Source organism: Artemia sp. Qi Xiang Cuo, unplaced genomic scaffold (genome assembly GCF_049724085.1).
Source record: "Artemia sp. Qi Xiang Cuo unplaced genomic scaffold, ASM4972408v1 HiC_scaffold_2954, whole genome shotgun sequence".
Lineage (NCBI taxonomy): Eukaryota > Metazoa > Arthropoda > Branchiopoda > Anostraca > Artemiidae > Artemia > Artemia sp. Qi Xiang Cuo.
Window position 1 is genome coordinate 2574757 of NW_028300808.1, and position 21257 is coordinate 2596013.

At 35.6% G+C, this 21257-nt stretch overlaps 1 protein-coding gene across 1 annotated transcript in view; it reads right to left on the bottom strand.

The window, feature by feature from the left end:
• Nucleotides 1-252: 252 nt before the first annotated feature.
• The window catches only part of LOC148938375 (uncharacterized), a 155818-nt gene continuing 134813 nt past the window's right edge, over nt 253-21257 (bottom strand). The window contains exon 5 of the mRNA XM_089107839.1: nt 253-584. Coding sequence (XP_088963965.1) covers nt 253-584 — 332 coding nt within the window. The remainder of the gene's footprint in view (nt 585-21257) is intronic.

Sequence of the window (21257 nt, forward strand, 5' to 3'; positions counted from 1 at the left end):
CTCGTTGAGCTACATTCCAGTTGACAGGAGCACTTCACGATTTTCAGGAGCAGACGAGGGGCTGGTGGGACGTCAGTAGTCAATGGATACAAGAAGTCATCTTTATTTTTCCAACCCCATCCTCAGCTTTAAGTTCAGAATAAGGATCTTCACTCCATATCTGAACTTGGTAGAAAACCCTGTAACTGTGGAATTTAGCTGCATCAGAAGTTGGTGGTAACTGTTCTGGGTGGACGAATGTGCTAGCAGTAGTCACCTTCTTTTTAAAAACTTCCCCGTGAAGTCATTCAGATTTCCCCCTTGTGATGTGCCGTATATCATGAGCAGAGCGCCTTCTCCTGAAACCCTTTCTTCCTCCTTTGAAGCTGACTTCAGCATGAAAACTGCAGCTGATGTAAAAAAATCGACATGTGCCATTAGCTTATTCAGGGCAAGGTCTTTTCCCATTCTGTAAATCCGTGAAGTAGAGTCACAGCCTAAGATGGCGTGAGCAAAAAGAAACAGATGGCATGTCTCATGGCCCAGCTTTTCTTTCAGTTTGTGAATATCCCATATTAGGGGAGCTTTGTTTGACTTTGGCTCAGCTGTAAAGAACAGTTTAAGATAAGATATAATATTATTTCAAAAAATGACTATCACAAGCCCCGAAGGGCCGAATTCGCATTTCGGAGTCACAAAAAAATTATAAAAATAGCATAACAACTAAAAAACTGCCTAATCAATGCCAAAAACAACAATGTAAGAAAGGCAAAGCCATTCATTAGTAAAAAAAAAAAAAGGTGTCAAATGTAAGAAAGTTCAAAACAGTACGTGGCAGGCGGTGTAGGGATGAGGAGTGTCTTTTGGGGAAATTTTTTTCCGTATGAGGGTTTATTATTGCATTTTTTGCAAACCGGAGGCACAGCGTTCCTCTCTTGTGCTCAAGAGTTTCCAGCTTGGCCTTTTTTAGAAGGAGTGAATATGGTCCCATAGCTTCTTTAAAAATTATTCTTAGGGCTCTTTTTTTCAGATTGAGAAATTAACATTGAGGTTCCTAGGACACGTTTTTCGAATGAAGGATGACAGATTACCAAAGATCATCCTTTTTTTTTATCATCCATGTAGGGCAAAACGAAAAGTAAGTCATCCCCAAATGGGTCGGAGAGAGGTCATAAGAAGGGATTTAAAGTCAATTGGAATTTTTTGGAGAGAGTAAAGATGGAATCTTTGAATAAACTGAAATGGAGGAGGACCGTGCGCAGCTATGTTAGCCTCAAGCGGCTTGGTGCTGCACTGAATTTTTAGCAGTAATAGTAGCATACCAACAAGACAAACAAATAGCTTTCTTATTTTGTCGTAAAAAAAAAGACAGAAAGTTGACATAACGTCAATATTTGATGAATCAAACAACTAAGGAAAATCAACTTATTTGACGAAATCGTTTGTTGTGTCGACCGAGAGGCTAGATCAAACTAACCCCAGGTTTCATTTGGGGTTTTATAGACAAAGCGGTAAGAAAATCAACCAGTAACAATCAATAAAATATGGAACAATACAAACAGCGGAATATGTTGGTTAGGGACGTTTTAAAAATTGCCAGCTTAAAGTTTATTTGTTTTTTATTTATTTCATTTATGTAGTTATTTATTTTATATTGTCCAAAGGCTCCCGCCGAGATTGGCATTAGAAACAAAAAGATCAAAAAGCTTGAATCTTTTAATGCTTCAAATTGCTAAACCTACACATCAATGCTGAATCCTAATCCAAAAACAGTAAAAGTTAAATTCTACAGATACAGAAAACCTCTCAACCTCTAAACCATCTTTTTTTCTGGGGTATTTCTGAAAGGGAAGTTTCGGATTTCTTAGCCTTAGCTAATATTAGCATTTTCTCATGTAATATTAGTTTCTCTGAATTTTTTTTTAGTAACCTTGTGTCATAATATTTATTGATAAAACATGGGGTTGACAAATTTTATCCGCCTGGTGTATTTCTCTGAGTGCCACGTGTAACGAATAGTTTCATCATGCGTGGCAGGTTTCCGCAACACTTGACAAAGTTTCACCACACTTGGCACGTGCCACGGGGTTTTTGTGATTTCTGAAAGTTGATACCCCCTTGGGATAAAATCACATATAATATACCATTTGAATTTTGGACTCTGGAGTTAAAACACCATTTTATAAACAGACATTAGTATACGTGGGCCATATTGAATTTATCCAACGGATAAATGGATTTATGCACACGTTTTATTGGAAAGAGGCTTCTTTAGACCAATATTAGAGGGTAGGGTGGGGAGGAGGCTGTTTTAATACACGTAAAAAAATATTTGTTTTATGTAAAAAAGATCTTCGATTTCTTAGGTTTCATAAATCGAGTTTTATCGGGGAAATACTCGATCTGTCTCGTCTTTCTACAGCAGAGATTGGTCATCTTTTCCACGGTTACAAGGGTAGTGGTAACTAGGACAACTGCCGCAAGCCTTACCCTTGTGACGGCTCCACAATACATTATTTTGTTTTTATGGTTATTTTACGAATATGCAAGACCTGTGAAAGACATTTTAATTTGCAAAACAGATTGTACTGCTCAGCTGTTTTTTTTATTCAGAGAGGAATGTCGTACAATGAAGAACTTTTATATACGAGGATCCGCGAGGAGCTTCAGACTAAGAAGCTAGCCTCAATGTTTTACTAAGAGGATTTATCAACGCACTGCAATGCCATACCTCTGCAACACATTCTAATCTGCAAAAAACTTGTCAATATATCTACAAACTCGGTAGATTTTGACTGGGATCAAAAGAGACTTTACAGTTCAGCTATTTTATTAATCGGAAAGGAACTTACCTCAATTATGAACTAAAAGGATCGTATTAACAATTAGCTCTGTAACAGCTAAAGACGGTGTTTTTTAACGTTTGTATCATGAAAAGGGTCATTGCTCTTCTCCGCAATTAAATTAATGCCGACTCCTAAGCAGTCGTTATTTTTATCCTGGCTGTTCATTTTGCACCTGAATGATTCTGAATCATTCCTTAAGTTCATCAAGATCACTAAGCCAAAATAATAACAATTAAAATGTGTAATGTAATCGAACGACAATTGAGACTTACATAAGGGACCGGTACCATTTTTTGTGATACTAATAAGAAACGAGTAAAGTACTAGAGACACTGAACCTCGTGAGGTTCAACTGTTGCATTCATACTGCACAATAACAGCATTTCCAGACAAAGCTTACTGTTCTCCACACATCTGATCCTGATGAATTAGTATAAAAGATCGGTCAGCAGAAAACATAAAAAGTCATATATGTTCCAACATGTTCCGGCAAATGAAGAAGATACATCCGAACTCGCATCGCCAGGCTATGAAGCTGAAACGTTTCAGTGCCCACACAGCAAAGGCCTGGGGAGCATTTAATCAACCAAAAATATAATGACAATGGATCTGAAATGAAATCAGTCAAATAAAAAGTAAGTCAACCCAGCAAGTTTTGGAGCTGCACTACTCTACATTTTGAGACGTGACTGGCCACAGCAGAAGAGACAAGATTATTGGACTCGTTTGAACACCAGTGCGTACAGTACAATCACTGAAATAGAAGACGGACCAAAATTTCCAAGAGCCGTATAATGATTCGCTCAGTTTATCAGAAGAATTATTGATCATCATCGAAACGTTTCATGGTCTCACTTTGCGCTGTCCCGAAGACAAAATATGTTGAGAATTCCTTGTCTGTAAAATAGCTCACACCTGTTAAGGAGTACCAGGAGTACCTGGTGGAGAATAGAAGAATATTATATAGAGATTAAAAGACGACTTGGAACTATGGGGAGGTTCCAGGGAGGTCCCCATATCCCTGGAACCACCATATCCAGGGATATGATGGTAGATTGGACAGAGACTGACTTAACACAAAACCGACTGCTCAAATATGCGATGTACTTGCAAAAGAAATGGCATGAAATGCACCTGGGCCTGTGGACCTTGCAAGGGAACAAGTTGTGCTAACTGGTTACAGCTAAGTTTCTTCGAGTTGATGATTTAAAGAGCACGAAGATCTATGAATATTGATATTTGGATTTTTCTTCACATTTGTATATTATATAACTGAAAACGTCGAGAATGTTTCAATCGTTAGTTAAAACATTGAACTGGTTGTAGTTGTCATTCTACATTTTAAGACCATTTTCTTTTATATTAAGCATGGTTTAACACTAATGGAATATTTAAATGAAATTTTTAATTTTATTTTCCAATAAAGGTGATTTTCGTAATCACCGTGATCTAGTACCTTATTCTATACATCAATTTAATTGCTATATTCCTTTATATGTAAAAACGAATTCACCTCCTCAAATCAACATCAACTTTAAAAAACTTAATTTTTGTTTTAAGTTCATACATAAAGGTGATTTTCATAATTACTGTGACCTAATACCCTATTCTAGACATAAATTCTGTTGTAGTTTATAGTTCAAACCAAGCTCAATCTCTCAACAGGATGGTTGACTCCGCAAGTTTCCTAGAAAATTGATTAATTTAATGTCAGCGAAGCAAACATTATGAAGAAGAATAATAATTGGTCTTTTCATTCCGTAATTGGTCAAAAGGTCACGTTTTTTTTTATTTAATTATTTTTTAATTTAATTAGTTTTTCTTTATTTATTTAATTATAGTTCAAAGCAAGCTCAATTACTCAACAGGGTGGTTGACTCCGCAAGTTTCCTAGAAAATTGGTTAATTTAACGTCAGCGAAGCAAACGTTATAAAGTAGGATAATAATTGGTCTTTTCATTCCGTAATTGGTCAAAAGGTCACGTTTTTTTTTTATTTAATTAGTTTTTTTATTTAATTATTTTTTTTTATTTATTTAATTATAGTCCAAAGCAAGCTCAATTACTCAACAGGATGGTTGACTCGGCAAGTTTCCTAGAAAATTGATTAATTTAACGTCAGCGAAGCAAACATTATGAAGTAGAATAATAATTGGTCTTTTCATTCCGTAATTGGTCAAAAGGTCACGTTTTTTTTTTATTTAATTAGTTTTTTTATTTATTTAATTATAGTTCAAAGCAAGCTCAATTACTCAACAGAATGATTGACTCGGCAAGTTTCCTAGAAAATTGATTAATTTAACGTCAGCGAAGCAAACGTTATGAAGTAGAATAATAATTGGTCTTTTCATTCTGTTTGTTGACAAAAGGTCACGTAATGTTGTCAGAAAGGTCGATTTAACATATATTTATTGTTGATTGGTTCAAACCAAGTACACATATAAATCTTTGCAGAAAGAAAGACCGAATTACGACTCAAGTAGTGATAGTGAATTGTAACAAATTATTTGAAAAACTAGGCCAAAGTGAAATAAAATATTCAGTAATAACAGAAATTAAAATAAAAGATTTATTCAAATAGGTACAAGACAATTATTTATTAAAACAATAAACTGTTAAAGGTAGGCTTACCAAGACTTTTTGTTAAAATACTAGCTGATATGTATAGAAACACATTTGGTATAGTTAAAGTTTTAGGGAAGGGATTATCGTCACCGTTTGAAATTAGAAAAGGAGTAAAACAGGGCAGTAGTATTTCACCTAGGTTGTTCACGTTGTATATAAATGATATTGTTGACCATTTTAAAAAGGTATGGGCCCCTACGGTGTAACTAGGGAACCTGACGTTATCTCTGTTGCTTCTTGCTGAGGATGCGGTGTTGATAGGCAAGTCACCAGAGGAGCTCCAAATCTTATTGAGTATATTAGAAGAATATTTAGATAGAAAAAAACTAGTGTTGAATATCAAAATGACTGAGATTGTGGTTTTTAGAGGAATTCGTGTGAATAATGATGATCAAAAAGTAGAATTTTATTATAAAGGTGAAAAAGTAAAAGAGAGCGAAAATTTTAAATATTTGGGAGTAACACTTTCAGCAAAAGAAGGATGGAAAGAGCATGTAAAACAGATGATTAAGAGAGGGAAAGCAGTTTCAGCTGTTATTTTACGTAATTCAAGGCTTTCAAGTATATAAGATCTAAAAATGCATAAATATGTTTTTAATTCTAAAGTTTTGCCTACTATCCATTACGGAGCTGAGCTCTGGGGGAATGACCCGGCACCACAATTGGAATCAATTCAGCTGCAATACATTAAGAGATTAATTGGTCTTCGCGTAACGACCCACAATCAGGCGATAAAAGGTGACCTAGGTATATTTTCACTGAGAATGAGTAGATTAGCACAGATGATCTGGTACTGGCTAAATGTTCTAAGTCTGTCAGAAGATAGGTTAGCAAAAGCAGCTTATGTGGAGATGCTACGGTCGAAACGTAAAAGATCGTGGCCGTATCAAATAAAATTTTTTTAGATGGATTAGGATTATCATATATTTGGAATGAGGGGCTAGGACCCTCAGATCAGGGTGAGTCGTTTTTGGCTATGATTGTAGAAAGAATAAAAGACCAGGAAGTCCAAATGTGGACCAAGACAGTTAAAACATCTGAAACATTGAAGTTTTATTCCCATGTAACAGAAATATTTGGATTTGAATATTATTTTAAACTAGGATTACCGGGGGAGACATTGAGGACTTGGTTTCAGATCCGAGCGAATTGCCTGCCACTAAAAAATAGAAAAAGAGTATTTGAAAGAAATAGGGTGGCCCCAGATGCAAATGCGGATTACTCTTGCCCCAGATGTAACCTAGGTATTGAGGATGTGGCCCATATTCTCACCGAGTGCCAGCAACTTTCTCTATTAAGGGAAAAGTTTTTTGAGGGTGGTAAGTTGGAGTGCCCGGGGATCCTTAACACTACTGTAAAAAGGACAATCAGGCAGTTATGTAAATGTGTAAATGAAGCGTTGACATCAATGAGTGAAACTTGATATTTATGTTATTTTTCTTGTGGAGTGTAATTAAGAATACTGTTCTGTATGGCCTGTTTTTTGGCTTATAATAAATTATTTTATTATTATTATTATTAATGTATTGGACAGTACACACCGCAAAAAAATATTTCACTAATGGTTTAACAATAAAGAAAGGGTTCAGGGTAATCTGTTTTTAAGCAGAAAAAGAATATATCAAGATGATAATGAAAAAACATATTGGGAAATTTATAAAATGATAATTTAATGAATAATAAAATGCTCACCAATGCATTCCGAAAAAGAGCATTTAACTAACTCGTGAACAGTTAAGATATGAATTAGGCTAGTTATTTTTTTGTGTGTGTATGCGGTGTGTGTGTGTTTGAATGTAGAAGAATTTATCTACATTCATGGACAACTGATTAAAAAGATAGATTATGGACCGGGACGTACGCCGGGGGGGGGCTCCGGGCCCGCCCCCCCCCCCCGAAATCTCACGATTTTTATCATTTTCCCATAATTTTCTGATTTTTCTCACAGAATAACGGGTTTGAAGGATTTGCATCCCCCCCCAAAAAAAAAATTCCTGCGTACGAGCCTGCTTATGGATATATTAATACATTTGGTAATGCACCTTCCAGTAGAATATTTTACTAACTCATGAACAATACAGGACTCAGGCAGTATCTCATTTAAGAAAAAGAACAGCCTGTCGAATAATAATTATTTGTAAAATAGCTATTGAAAAATGTTCAGCAATGCATTTCGAAAAAGAATATTTTACTAATTTGAGAATAGTTAAGGTATGAATTAGGCTATTCCGCATTTTTTTTTCTTTTTTTTAATGAAGGACTCATATACACAGTAACAGGCAACTGATTAAAATGATAGCTTATGGCTAAATGAATAAATTCGGTAATGCACATTGAAATAGAATATTTTACTAGCTAATGATCAATACAGGAAAGGCCGGATCCAGGAGAGGGGGCTAAGGGGTTTGACCCCCCCCTCTCCCTGAAATGTTTGTCCGACTCGTAAAAAACGTAACAATGAAAATAACGAAATTTAAGGCGTTTTTAAAGTTTTTTTACCCCCCCCCCTCCGAGAGAAAAACTCGGTGGAGGGAAACTGCTACATTGTATTGTGTGGGTACACGGTATGTCTGAAGTTAACCTTGGAAATACTCAATGTAGCAGAGCTGCGTTTCCCTGCATCGTCCCTGAACATGATTAAATAAAATAAAATAAAAGTTTTTCCAACTGAAATTAAGGAGCAAAATTAAAAATTAAAACGAATAGAAACTATTACGTATATGAGGGGGGGGGGTTGCCCCCCCCCCCAATTCTTTTAAAATGACTTTTGAAACACAAGGTTGTTTAGTTAAAACAATATGTAACTTTTTTTAAAGTGTCGAAAAACTTTAGCGTGAAGAGCGAGGTGTTGAGGAGGAGGCAATCCCCATCATATACGTAATAGGAGTTACAAAATTTCCAAAATATGAGGGGAAAATTACGATTTTCACGAAAAACCTTAAAAAATTGGGGGATTTTTCAGAGTCAATTGATATTGCCATTATTACACATATGAGTGTTCGCCCCCCTCGTCTTTACGCCAAAGCTTTTTACTACTTTAAAAAGAGCTATTTATTCTAATTAAACGTCCTTTGCGATTCAAGGGCATTCTTAAAGAATTGGAACAAAATTCTAACTTTAGCGCAAAGAACGACATATTGACGAGGGGCAACCCTCTCATATACGTTATAATTTATGTTTGTTTTAAGTTTTTATCTTGCTCCTTACTTTCAGTTGAAAAAACTTATTTTTTTTTATTTAATTTCTGATTGAAATTTGGCTCCTCCTCCAACAGAAAAATCCCCACTCCCCACGGAAATATCCTCTAAAAAGTTATATCCTGGTGAAAATGTACCCCGGACTATTACCCTTAGCACCTCCACGCTTAAAATTGAGTCAGTAAACAGAAAGCAAGACATATAAGAAATTATGTAAAATAATTCTGGCAAATTTCCCCAGTATACAACTTCCCCTGAATAGTTCACCCTTGGAAAATTCCCTCTGCATGGAGAATTCTCTCCATCATAAGCCTCCCCAGCCAAATATTCGTCCTCTCCTCCCCACCCGAAAAATGTATGTATACTTCCCAATAACAAATGCTATACGTAAACAGCGGTCAAATTTTATAACTTAAATACCTTTCTACAAAGGCTGGGGGGGGGGGGGTCGGAGGGTCTTGTTATCTCCAAAGACATAGTTATTATGCCTTTCAACTATGCAGAACAACATAGCAATCTCACAATTTTGGTCTGAAGATTTTGGGAAAAAAATGGCGGGGTAGGTGGCCTAGTTGCTTTCTGATTTTTTTGGTCACTTAAAAAGGACACTAGAGCTTTTAATTTTCGTTAGAATGAGCCACCTTCTGATTTTCTTGACCCACTGGGTTGTTACGATCACCCCTGGGGAAAAAAAAATAAACACTCATCCGTGATCTCTCTTCTGGCAAAAAGTACAAAAATCCACATTTTTGCAGATAGGAGCTTAACACCTCTGCAGTAGGGTTCTCTGGTACGCTGAATGGTGTGATTTCCATTAAGATCCTGTAAATTTTAGGGGATATTTCCCCCCTTTTTGAAAAATCAGGCAATTTTCTCAGGGTCGTAACATTTGACGGGTAAATTAAAATTAATAAAACCTACATATTTAAAATCAGCATAAAAATCCAATTCTTTTGATCTGTCTATTGCTATCAAAATTCCGTTTTTTAGAGTTTTGGTCACTATTGAGCCAGGTCGCTTCTTACTTACATTTCGTTACCACGAACTGTTTGATTGCCATTTTCGGTTTTGTTTAAAAAAAAAAACAGAAATCACAGTTTATCATGTAAGCTTATACCAAAACAATACACACAACATAATGATATACACACATAAGATATACACATATGTAATGACATACTCAGATATGCTTGTTTTTGTTCGCCATATAAGTTTTTTAACAACAAAAACTGTAGCTTATCATGTTTTTCAGCTTTTGGAATTTTAAATTGACGTAGGACCGTTATATTGCCTGGAATGAGAGGCAAACAAGTCACGCTCGTCTATGGTCTTAGGAAGGTTGACCAAGAATTTAGAATTGACACAGGACTGTTAATTTGCTTGGAATGACAGACAAACAAGCGTTTAAAGCCTAATAGTGAGGGCCTCAACTACCTATTGCGTCAGGGGAGGCAGGTTAACCAATTTATAAACTCAGACATTTGCACTAACAAAAACTTAATTCAATATTAGTTGAACTAACAAGTTGCCGGCAATTGCGAGGGAAATAAGCGTCCAAAACCTGAAAGTGCCGGTCTGCCTTGAGCGTTAGGCGAGTGAACCCACTTATAAGCTAAGACAGTTTTTCATTCAGCAGTCATCAGGTCACAAAACAAGTCACAAACATCGTCTACAAAACAAGTCAAATACATGGTGATAAAACTTACTGCTTTAATTGGATAACGATAAAAGACTTATTTGTGAACAATTTTGTACTTATTGGATACTATGCTGATATTTCTTTTAGCAATGACTTTGATTGCAATAGTGGCTGTTGATTGAAGTTTATAATAAAGATTGAAATTTGGAATTAAGAGGAAGCAAGGAGTTATAAGAGAATTAGTAAAAACGATCTAATCTACGGCGGTCATTTGTTTAAGGTTATTACTAATATTCATCTCCCTTGAAATATTTCCAATTTTCCCTTGAAATGTCCATTGAAGGAGGACGCTCGCTCAGTTTTTTAGAAGAAATTAATTTCAAGTTTGACCTAATGCTTTGCTTGACTGGGACAAAATTGTTCATTGTATTGCTGCACAGTAGACATTTCCGGGGCCTTTGACAATGTTGTTCACGCCCAGGCCTTGCCTGTTCCGGAGATAATTATCCAGTAATTTCTGTATTGCGATATTGGTATGATAATTCTTATGTGCCTATTAAGTGGATGTCACATATTTATGGTTCGGTAGCTGTTGGGAAAGGCGTTAGAGAGGGTGGTTGTTCTACCTCCTTATATATTTAAATGTGTCCTCGCTACTTGTTTAAATCATCTATTTCCTACTGTGTATTTTCGTGATATTGCATATGCCGACGATGTCCTTTTAGTTAGTTTTTCTCGTCCAGGGTTGGCTCAGAATTTCCGTAAGCTGACTTCTCTACTTAGTGATATTGGCCTATCTGTTAATATGAGAAAGTGTGAGTTTATGTGCTTTAATAGTAGAACCTCTGTATCTCCACTAAAACTTGGTTCGATTTCATTACCTTGTTTGGATAATATTAAGTGGCTTGGTATACCGTTTTGCCCGTCTATTTCTGAAACTTGCTCCGAGTTGATTACTAATGCATCAAGAAATATTCGTGTGTCTTATGGCAAGATATCTCCAAATAGAGGGCGTTACAACCGTAAGGGTCTAGCTCGGCTTTATAATAGTTTTAGCTCTCCAGGACTAAATTTCCTATCTGGATTCCACCACCTGCCGAGGAAAAAAGATTTATGGAGACTTAGAAATGGTAACTTTAGATACTGTAAATATCTGATGTATTTACCCGGCCGTTTCAGAAATAGAAATATTGTATCCCGTTATGGTGTCATTGATGCTTGCGCGCAACTGGTCAGTGTGGCTTCTAATATGATTACGAATACTTGTAATGTTGTTTTTGTCACCAACCCCCCTAGTTTACTTTTTTCTTCGTGATATCGGTTAAATTACGTGTTTGTTATTTTTTGTTGTTTTCGTATTGATGTTGTTATTTTTTTTTCTTTTGTATTTACTCCGCACTTTCATTTGCGGGTTATAAATAAATTATTATTATTACTGGAAAAGACGCTTCCTGAAGTTCTAAACTAAAGTTACTTCAGTTGAAAGCCAATTAGCTGCCATAAATGAGAAATTGGCAGGAAATGTACGAGCTAATGAAGAATTGAAAAGGGAAATCGAGGTATTGAGAAAGTATTTAAGCGCAGCTAGTCAACGCTCAGATTGTTTAGACGAAGAACTTAGTAGGTCAAATATAGTACTCTCCTCCCATTTTCCTCCCAACTTTCCTCCCATTAATACGGCAGCGAATACTCTGAAAGAAGATTCTTAAGACATTTACGTTGCATACCCAATTTAGGCCTTTTCCGCTGGGACGTGAAAGTGTATAGAATTCTTCTGGTCCAGTGGTATTAAAACTAATTTCAGTTGAAATTTGTGGCGTTATTTTGAGATCTAACCCTCTATTGAAGAGAAGTGGGATATCGGCAGCCCTAGATTACACCCAAAGGTAAAGAGAAGCGCCAAAGCATTTGAAATTGGTCTTAAATGATGCCCTTTCTAAGCGCCATCAAGCAAGGCTGAGGAGAGAAAAATTGTTTATAGACGGCAAAATGTTTATTTTCGACTTTTCCTCCAAATGTGCGAAAGAGGTAGTATCTATCGGGGAAAACGATAAGCGAAACTGGTAGAATAGAGAAAAGTCGGCGAAAGGAAATAATACGGTTGAATCAGTGGCTGAAAAAATGGAATTTTTTGAGGCTTGTGAGTCGGTATCAGAAAAATTCTGAGAGCAATACCGAAACGGTGGTGGAGCTCAATATAAAAGATCCTTTACCTCAATGCTCCAAAAGCACATCAAGGTCTATTGAAAAAAGTAGAAATCTTCTAAAGCTATGAATAAAAATGAAAAAAGAGTTAGAAAAGTAAGTGAAATAATTAGTTCAGAAGACAAGAACCGTTGTGACATTCGTAATGTTGTGAAAAGAGAAGGTAACTATAAACGTCCATCAAAGGGCCCTAATGCTGCATATACTAGTGACTACTATCGAATTTCGTTCCCACATAGAGAAGATCCCGTCTCACCGTATGTCCTACCAGTAAAAGATGTTTTATTGCCAAGTGAATAGGGACACTACGGTCATATCCACCCTTTGCGCTTAGTTACATGGAATATCCAAGGTGTAAAAAATAAGGTAGACCATATGTTATAAGATTTACATGGTTTGGATGTGATTGCTTTAATTGAGACGTGGTATTGTGAAGATTCAGAGCTAACTTTAAAAGGCTAATCAGTAGAAAAAGTTACTAGAAGATCGGCTGGAAATATGAGATATTATGGTGGTGTTTTAGTGTTAATTAAGCAAGGTTATTCACAAAATTATTTATGTATTCCTAGTCATTCAGAAAACATTGTATGGGTTCGAATTCCTCTTACAAAGGGCAAAAGATTGATGATTGGAGTAGTATATATAGTTCCTCAGAATAGCTAACATAGTAATGAATCAACATAGGATCTGCTTGAGGAAGAGATAAGACATTTACTTTGTCGATATGAAAATGGTTACTTGTTAGTTGTGAAGGATTTTAACACTTATATTGGGTTGTGTAATGAAATGAAGGAAGCTTGTTTGTAGGAACGGCATATTTGATACCTGTTATTTATAAGACACCTAGAAGTAGCAAGAGCTTTAAAAGAAAGGTTAATTGTTGGGGTAAGAGGCTTCTGGAGCTATGCTCTGATAGTGCACTTGTGGTTGGAAACGGACGATTTGGTAAGGATGCAGAGGGGGGTGAGTTTACCTGTCTATCAGGAAAAAATCCAAGCATAATTGATTATATATTGGTTGGTCTCGAGCTTGTGAAATACACAATGTGCGTTGAGGTTCTATGTATCATAGGGTCAGATCATTTTCCAGTGGAGGTTAAACTAAGCCTTATAACGGGATTAGTGGGGGGGAAATGTAGCGAAGAAGAGTAACGGTGATTTGGAAAATAAATAATAGTAGAGATGCCCCTATTGATCGTGTCACGCACCCCTGCTGCCACCTACAACTTTTTTTTACATAATTTATGTCTGTTGTCAGTGAGAATGAAAAAACAGGAATTTTGTCACATTTATGTCTGTTTTCTTGGATGGTTATGTGTGTTGGTCGATTTATTTGATGTTTTTCATGGATGTCAACAGCAGTTTATGGTTTTTGTCAGTGAGAATGAAAAAACATGAACTTTCTCACTTTAATGGATTATTGAGTCTAATGGGAGCAGGTCAATGACACTTCCTTCATGTTGTTGCTCGAGCCAAATGTTATGAGTTTCCAGGAAACCGTTAGATCACGTGTTTCCTTCTCAGCCAATCAGAGGGCTTGCTTACATAACAATTCGACCTTGAGATTTCGTGTATAACGGGCATGCAATGTGATTCAATTATCAGAAAGTATTGAAACAACAATGGATAAATTTGATGAATTAGAGGCCATGTCAACTTCAATTTACCATGTAAGCTCCGTTTTTATTTTCAAAATAAAATTATTTTCCGCGGTCACCCCCCAGTCTATTCAGGTAAATCCCCCCCCCCCTCAAACCTAACCACCTTGCAATCTTTATACTCGATGGAAAACGTAAAATATATTCTTTTACCCTCAAAACCTACCCCCCCCCATTGTTTTACAACCAAATTCTCGCAAAAAGAAATAATTCTCATTTCGCTACATTCCTTCCTTCTATATTTCCAGCTAAAGCGACCACTGACTTCTCTCAATTTTTAATGAAAATGCCGTTCTGTTTTGACACAAGACTCCAGTGCGTGGTTAAAATTAGCAGTCACCCCTTTTCATTTGTGTTTACGAAAGAGGCGGTCAAAGTCAAAAGGAACTATTCTTCCGTCAAAATTATAACACAATGATGCAATAATTAAGCACAGACGAGATGCTCTATTTTGGGGGAGTGAAATGGATTATTTTCAAATAAAGGTCTAACAATATATTAAGGACATTATGTAAAAGGGGGGAGAGGGGGCAACGCCTCACTTCTAACAGCTTCGTTGTAAGTAAATTATGTAAAAGGGAGAAGAGGGGGCAACGCCTCACTTCTAACAGCTTCGTTGTAAGTAAATTATGTAAAACGGAGGGGGCAATGCCATCAATTCTACCGCCATCAGTGTAAAATTAAAACAAACTGTGCAAGGCTAGAAAGATAGGCAATCGAGGTTTTCAGTGCTTTTACGTAATTCAGTGTTTGTCTGAAAATAGCGGTCATCTAATTTTGTCTGCAAATTAGCGATAGACCTCGGGTGGGTTAATTTTCCTACATTTAGGGGCGGGGGCGTGAATCCGGGATTTTTTGTGAGGAGGGGGTTAGCACTTTTAATAGTGACAAAATATAAATGAAAAGATAATTGTTTCTTACTTCAGTGTCTAACCATTTCTCTTCGAAATTTAGCGATTTTAGCTATAACACTATTCATAAATTTTGGAGAGGGGGCGTGAATCCGTGATTTTTGTTGAGGAGGGGGTTAGCACTTTTAATAGTGACAAAATAGAAATGAAAAGATAAGTGTTTCTTACTTCAGTGTCTAACAATATCTCTTCGAAATTTAACGATTTTAGCTATAACAATTTTCCTAAATTTAGGGGTGTGGGCGTTAAACATTTAATTTTTTTGGTGAGTGGGTTAGCACTTTTAATAGTGACAAAATAGAAATGAAAAGACAATTGTTTCTTACTTCAGCGTCTAACAATTTCTCTTCGAAATTTAGCGATTTTAGCTATTACAATTTTCCTAAATTTAGGGGAGGGGGCGTGAATACGTCATTTTTGTTGGGGAGGGGGTTAGCACTTTCAATAGTGACAAAATAGAAATGAAAAGATAATTGTTTATTAATTCAGTGTCTAAAAATTTCTATTATAAATTTAGCGATTTTAGATATAAAAATTTTAATAAATTTAGGGGAGGGGGAGTGAATCCGTGATTTTTGTTGTGGAGGGGGTTAGCACTTTTAATAGTGACAAAATAGAAATGAAAAGATAAGTGTTTCTTACGTAATTGTCTAACCATGTCTATTCGAAATTAAGAGATTTTAGCTATAACAAGTTTCATAAATTTAGGGGAGGGGGCGTGAATCCGTGATTTTTGTTGGGGAGAGGGTTAGCACTTTTAATAGTGACAAAATAGATATGAAAAGATAATTGTTTCTTACTTCAGTGTCTAACCATTTCTCTTCGAAATTTAGCGATTTTAGCTTTAACACTTTTCCTAAATTTAGGGGAGGGGGCGTGAACCCATGATTTTTGTTGGGGAGGGGGTTAGCACTTTTAAAAGTGACAAAATAGAAATGAAATTTAATTTAAGCACTTTTTTTTTCAGATATAATAATGTTTGGTGTGATTGACACAGAATATATTGGTCTGAAATATTCCTCAACTGGCATTATTTTCGAAGCAGCTTTCTTACTCATAGACAATCAACGACGTGAAATTCATTGCTCTAAATGGAACATCAGATACAATATGTATGAGTACGAGAAAAACAGATGGAGTCAAACACTAAATTTTATAAATCGAAATTGCTTTTACGCTAAAACCATGCAACCACATAATGAAAATGGCTATGAAATAAAACATGTAAAAGAGAAAATTCAGGAAATATTCTGTTTTTTCGGTGTGCAAGCTCTTTATGTTAAGGGAAACAGGCCAACTGATAAATTCTTACTAGAAAAATGTGATAAGAACATAGCATTATTCAATTTAGAAGACTTCAAATGTGAGAAATACCTGCATTCAGTCCATGACCCAGAAGATGAAGTTAGATATTTCGCTCAATGGATACCGGAAAAGATACCTGACATGGAAAAATGCATCAGATATCCAAAGTCCTAAACTTGATCCTCCTCATATCAAATGGATTAAGCTTCTTTTTTTTTTTAAATATGTCATTATTATTTTTTTCAAATGTTTTTAAATATGTTTAAGCAATAAATATCTTAAGCCTCAACCGTTTTTATTCTTTAGAATAGTCCATCACCATGAAAATTATACTTTCGGATTCAACATGTCAGGGAACACACTTTCAAGTTCAGCATGTTGGAGAACCCTAAATAGTCACCCCTAAAAAGGTAAGTTAACCCTAAAAGGTTAAAGAATTTTTCTGAAATTATCTTAAGCCTGAGACGTTTTTATTCTTTAGAATAGTCCATCGCCAAGAAAATTAGACTTTCAGATTCAACATGCCAGGGAACACACATTCAAGTTCAGCATTTTGGAGAATCCCTAAATAGTTACCCCTAAAAAGGTAAGTTAACTCTAAAAGGTTAAAGAATTTTTCTGAAATTATCTTAAGCCTGAGACGTTTTTATTATTTATAATATTACTTAGCCCCGAAAATTAGACTTTAAAATTAAAAATGCCAGGGAACACACATTCAAGTTCAACAAGTTGGAGAAACCTAAATAGTCATCCATAAAAAGGTAAGTTGACTCTAAAAGGTTAAAGAATTTTTCTTAAATTACACTTTCAGATCCAGTATGTCAAGGAACACACTTTCTGGTTCAGAATGCAGAAGAATCCCACATTCTCATCCATAAAAAGGCACGTTAACCCATAGTGGTTAAAGAATTCCCCTATTTTTGCAGAGTTTCGAATAGCAATGGCTATGTTTGATCAAGACAAGCTTTTTTCTTGCAAAAACACACAAAATCAGAAAAAAAAATGTTCAATGGTCCTCTAGTACCTACGCAATTAGACTATAAGTTAAGATATTTATGCACATTTTCAAATAACTATGGCGTATATTTATAGATTCAATCCTTTTTCTTGTGAAAACACACAAACTCAAAAAATTATGTCAATTTATATTCACAAAATACAGGAGTAGGATAAAAATTAATGTATTCTTTATGAGTGTCATATCTATCTGGCTATGTTTGATAAAGACAAGCTATTTTCTTGTGAAAAAGTAGTAATAAACATTATATTTCTGGGGCGCCCCCGTACCAAACAGGTTTTTCTGATAGGTATAGTATGCTACCGGCCCTATAGGTAAACATTTCTAAAGGTCATTACACTCTTTCAAACAGGAGCGAGTATAACTTGATTGGTGATTAGGATTTGAATAAAGGGAATAGTTTTCGTTACAATTCATATTAGTAAGAGAATTGAATTCAAACAGAATAGTTTTTATTTGCAAGGATATTACTGGAGAAAAAAATGAGTGGTGCATTTACATTATTGGAAATTAATGATGGAACCGACAGCAGCAACGATATACGAGTACCTAATGTAGCTGTGGAAATAACTGCTGGCTGTAGACTATGTCTTGAATGGGACACTATGTATGCTAGATACGTGATATCATTAAGCAAATTTAAGCAGGAGGAGCAGCTGTGTTTTCCTGGAAAAGTAAATATTCTGCATATAAATAAACTTCGGTCAGCATTAGATGTCCTATCGAAATATATTGATGAGAACAAAATGCATCAGTGAATATTATTATTGTAATTATGATCAATAAAAATGTTTCTAAATCAATGGTATTTTTTTTCTTTCTATAGTAGACAAGCGTATATTTTCTAGAGTAGAAAAAAGAAATACTGATTAGTCTGAAGTTGATTGTGAGAGAGTTAGGACTATAAAAATGGATAGATTCGAGAAAGAGCGAGTCATGAGGAATCTAGTTCTTATGGAAAAACGTTTAATTCTAGATGATGATTTTCTAGAGTTGTCTATTCAAAGGAAGATATTTTCTCGAAGAATGCTTGTCAATATAATGAAAACTGATTCTCCATCATTAGGCTATTGTATGAAGCTTCTACATCGTGGTCCAATTGCATTTACACAATTTTTTGATATATTGATCACGACACGACAACACGTTATTGTTAATATGATATTAAAAATTAGTTTCTAGAAATTTAGGACTTTTTTTCATAATAAATTGGTTGCTAAAGGATGATTTACTCCTCTCTCTCTCTCTCAGACAATTTTTTTTTTGTTGCTAAATCATTTTTATTGTGGTAGTGAGAGCGTCAACACATGACAAAATGTTCTATACATGTCTTCTATGTATATACTCACTGTGCTGCTGGTAATCCTGTGAGAATAGCACAATGGTTTAGGATTATAATTAGAAGTGTATCTTATACAACAAACATAAATTGCATAGATAATAGGCTCTAAAACTTCAAGTTTTTAATTACTGTCTTGAATAGGTGTGTGACTCTAATCTCAGAGTCCGACTATTACCAAAGGGCCATTTCTAAAAATTCAAGCTAGTTGAGACAGCATATACCGTTATTATGGTAAGTTATCATCACCGTTCTCTGTGTTGAGTGATAAGTTAGTTTTATAGAAGCTTTTGTCTTTTTGTCTGTGAGTATTTCCCGGTCAAGAGATTCTAAATTTTTCCCAACAAAATTCAAATTGTAAAACGTAATCTCTTGTAATGAAAAGTAGGTTTTGATTATAAGTAAATTGATTTTTATTGGGCTGTGACGGAAGGTGAGTCGCCACTTGAGGGCGCATTGAATGAAGGCGCTTCAAATAGACGAATTGAAACATTTGTAATCTATAGACTGAACGAGACTAGTATCCTTGAATCCGAACAATGATACGACGATTTAGACGTTATGCACTGCGGTCGAAAAAGTGACCCTGACATTGCACTAAATCATGATCAGTACATTGTTAATTCACATAATCTACCTGCGCTATTTGTTGTAAACAAAGACCTAGTAGTTTACTATATCTAAAGAGTAGAACAGTCGTTCTATATTTTTTATAATTTTTTTTTTTATTAATAAACGATTAAAATAACATATTTGTAAAAAATAATTATCATTGCCATAAAATACATGTTAACTAAACGGTAAATTACATTATAAAAACGAAATTCATTAAATTGAGGTAGGTCAACGTAGATGTTGAGAAACTTTTTGTAGGTATACCTACGACATCTGAACATGAAAAAGAGCAGTGCCTGAAAGCCCAATGTCATAGTCGCTAAATCTTGTACTCTTTGTTGATTTTGAATAATGGTTTTCCAACTGCTTTAAATAAAGTTACTGATGTATTTAACGAATAATTTATAAGATAAACCACGAGGATAAAACAAAGTAAGAAACCTCTGTGATGGATCTATACTGATCCCCTTACTGTTCGTCAAAGTTAACGTACTGCGTTTAAACCTGAGCAGGAGGTTGTTAAAACTTGAAATTTTTTCAATGTATTTCGTAGGACTACACTATTAGCTTTTCGGAAGTTCGTCTTGATCCGTGCTAGAGACAACTATGTTGTTAGTAGTTCTCATTGTATACGATAAATCAGCACACAACAGTCTGGCGGGATTTCCCACGAGGATACAAATAGGCATCGTGGTATATGCGAAATACTCTCAGTCAGGGAAGCTGCACAGTTAAAATCTAAACGTACATTCCCGGTTCGTACTATGATCATATCCTGTGTGCCTGACAAATCCAAAACAATAACCCCATGGTTTTTTGATAAATTTGAATCGGTTATTCCATTTTCAAATAGTTGAGAGTCATGATCTAGGGATTGCATGGTCAACTCGTACAGAGTTCTATAGGATTTTTTGTCAAATGATAGAGTGTACAGTGGAATACCATTCACTTTGCACACGAGGCTAGATAAACCGAAAAAATTATAATCGTGGGGGGATTCAGTCCAGGATTCACAGGCGTTCACGCTCTTCACACACGCCAAAGCTAATTTTAATGGGGTTTCATCGTTGATCCACGATAAATTAGTGAAACTGAGAGAACCGTTCTCACGGTGATATTGAGTTGCGATTTTATGGGGGACAAGAACTTTAATGGTGCTACCATTGGCCCTTACCTTCTCCACTGCCAATGCAACAGAGCTCATAACTTGTTGTTTTTGGACGTGGAGAATTGCTGATGTGATATTAACATTTGCATCGGGTGCTGCAGGAAGTGTTTTTCTCAAAATGAAATTCGATGGGGCCATCTGTAACTTTATGTAGATCTTGACATTGGGGGGTAACCATTGGGATATATTATATATCTAAATATGTAATTTTACAAATCGAAGAGATTCCTGTCGCACTGCTGGAGTCAACCCACAAATAGAACCAACACCAATTCAAAATTCATCGAGCAGAGATACTCAACCCTTAAATGTGATCACTAACTTTTACATCCGCCAAAATTTAATGCAGCTCGCATAGTTTGACCTTAAAGCGAGGGTGCTTCAAGATGACCCTGTGGAGAATGCTTTAATGTGCTTGAATTGGTGGTGCAGAATACAGTTTTCATAGGTATGACCATTACCAGCATTTGGAATTGCATTAACTGTCTTTTTCTTCACCGCGACTTTTGGAACAATGAATGTAGACGGCAAATCAATGACCTAGTCTTCCATTGGCCAAAATAGAAAGTGTATATTTCACGCGAGTAGTTGTTGAGGATGTACTTCTGAATAGTCGAAAAAATTGACGCTGAAATCTACCTTTCGAGCAGTGGAGTTATTCAATGAATAAGTGATTGATTGATATCATTCCTGGTGGGGAGATACTACGTCCTAAGATAAAAAATACGTATTTGACCTAACCATCTTTTCTTTT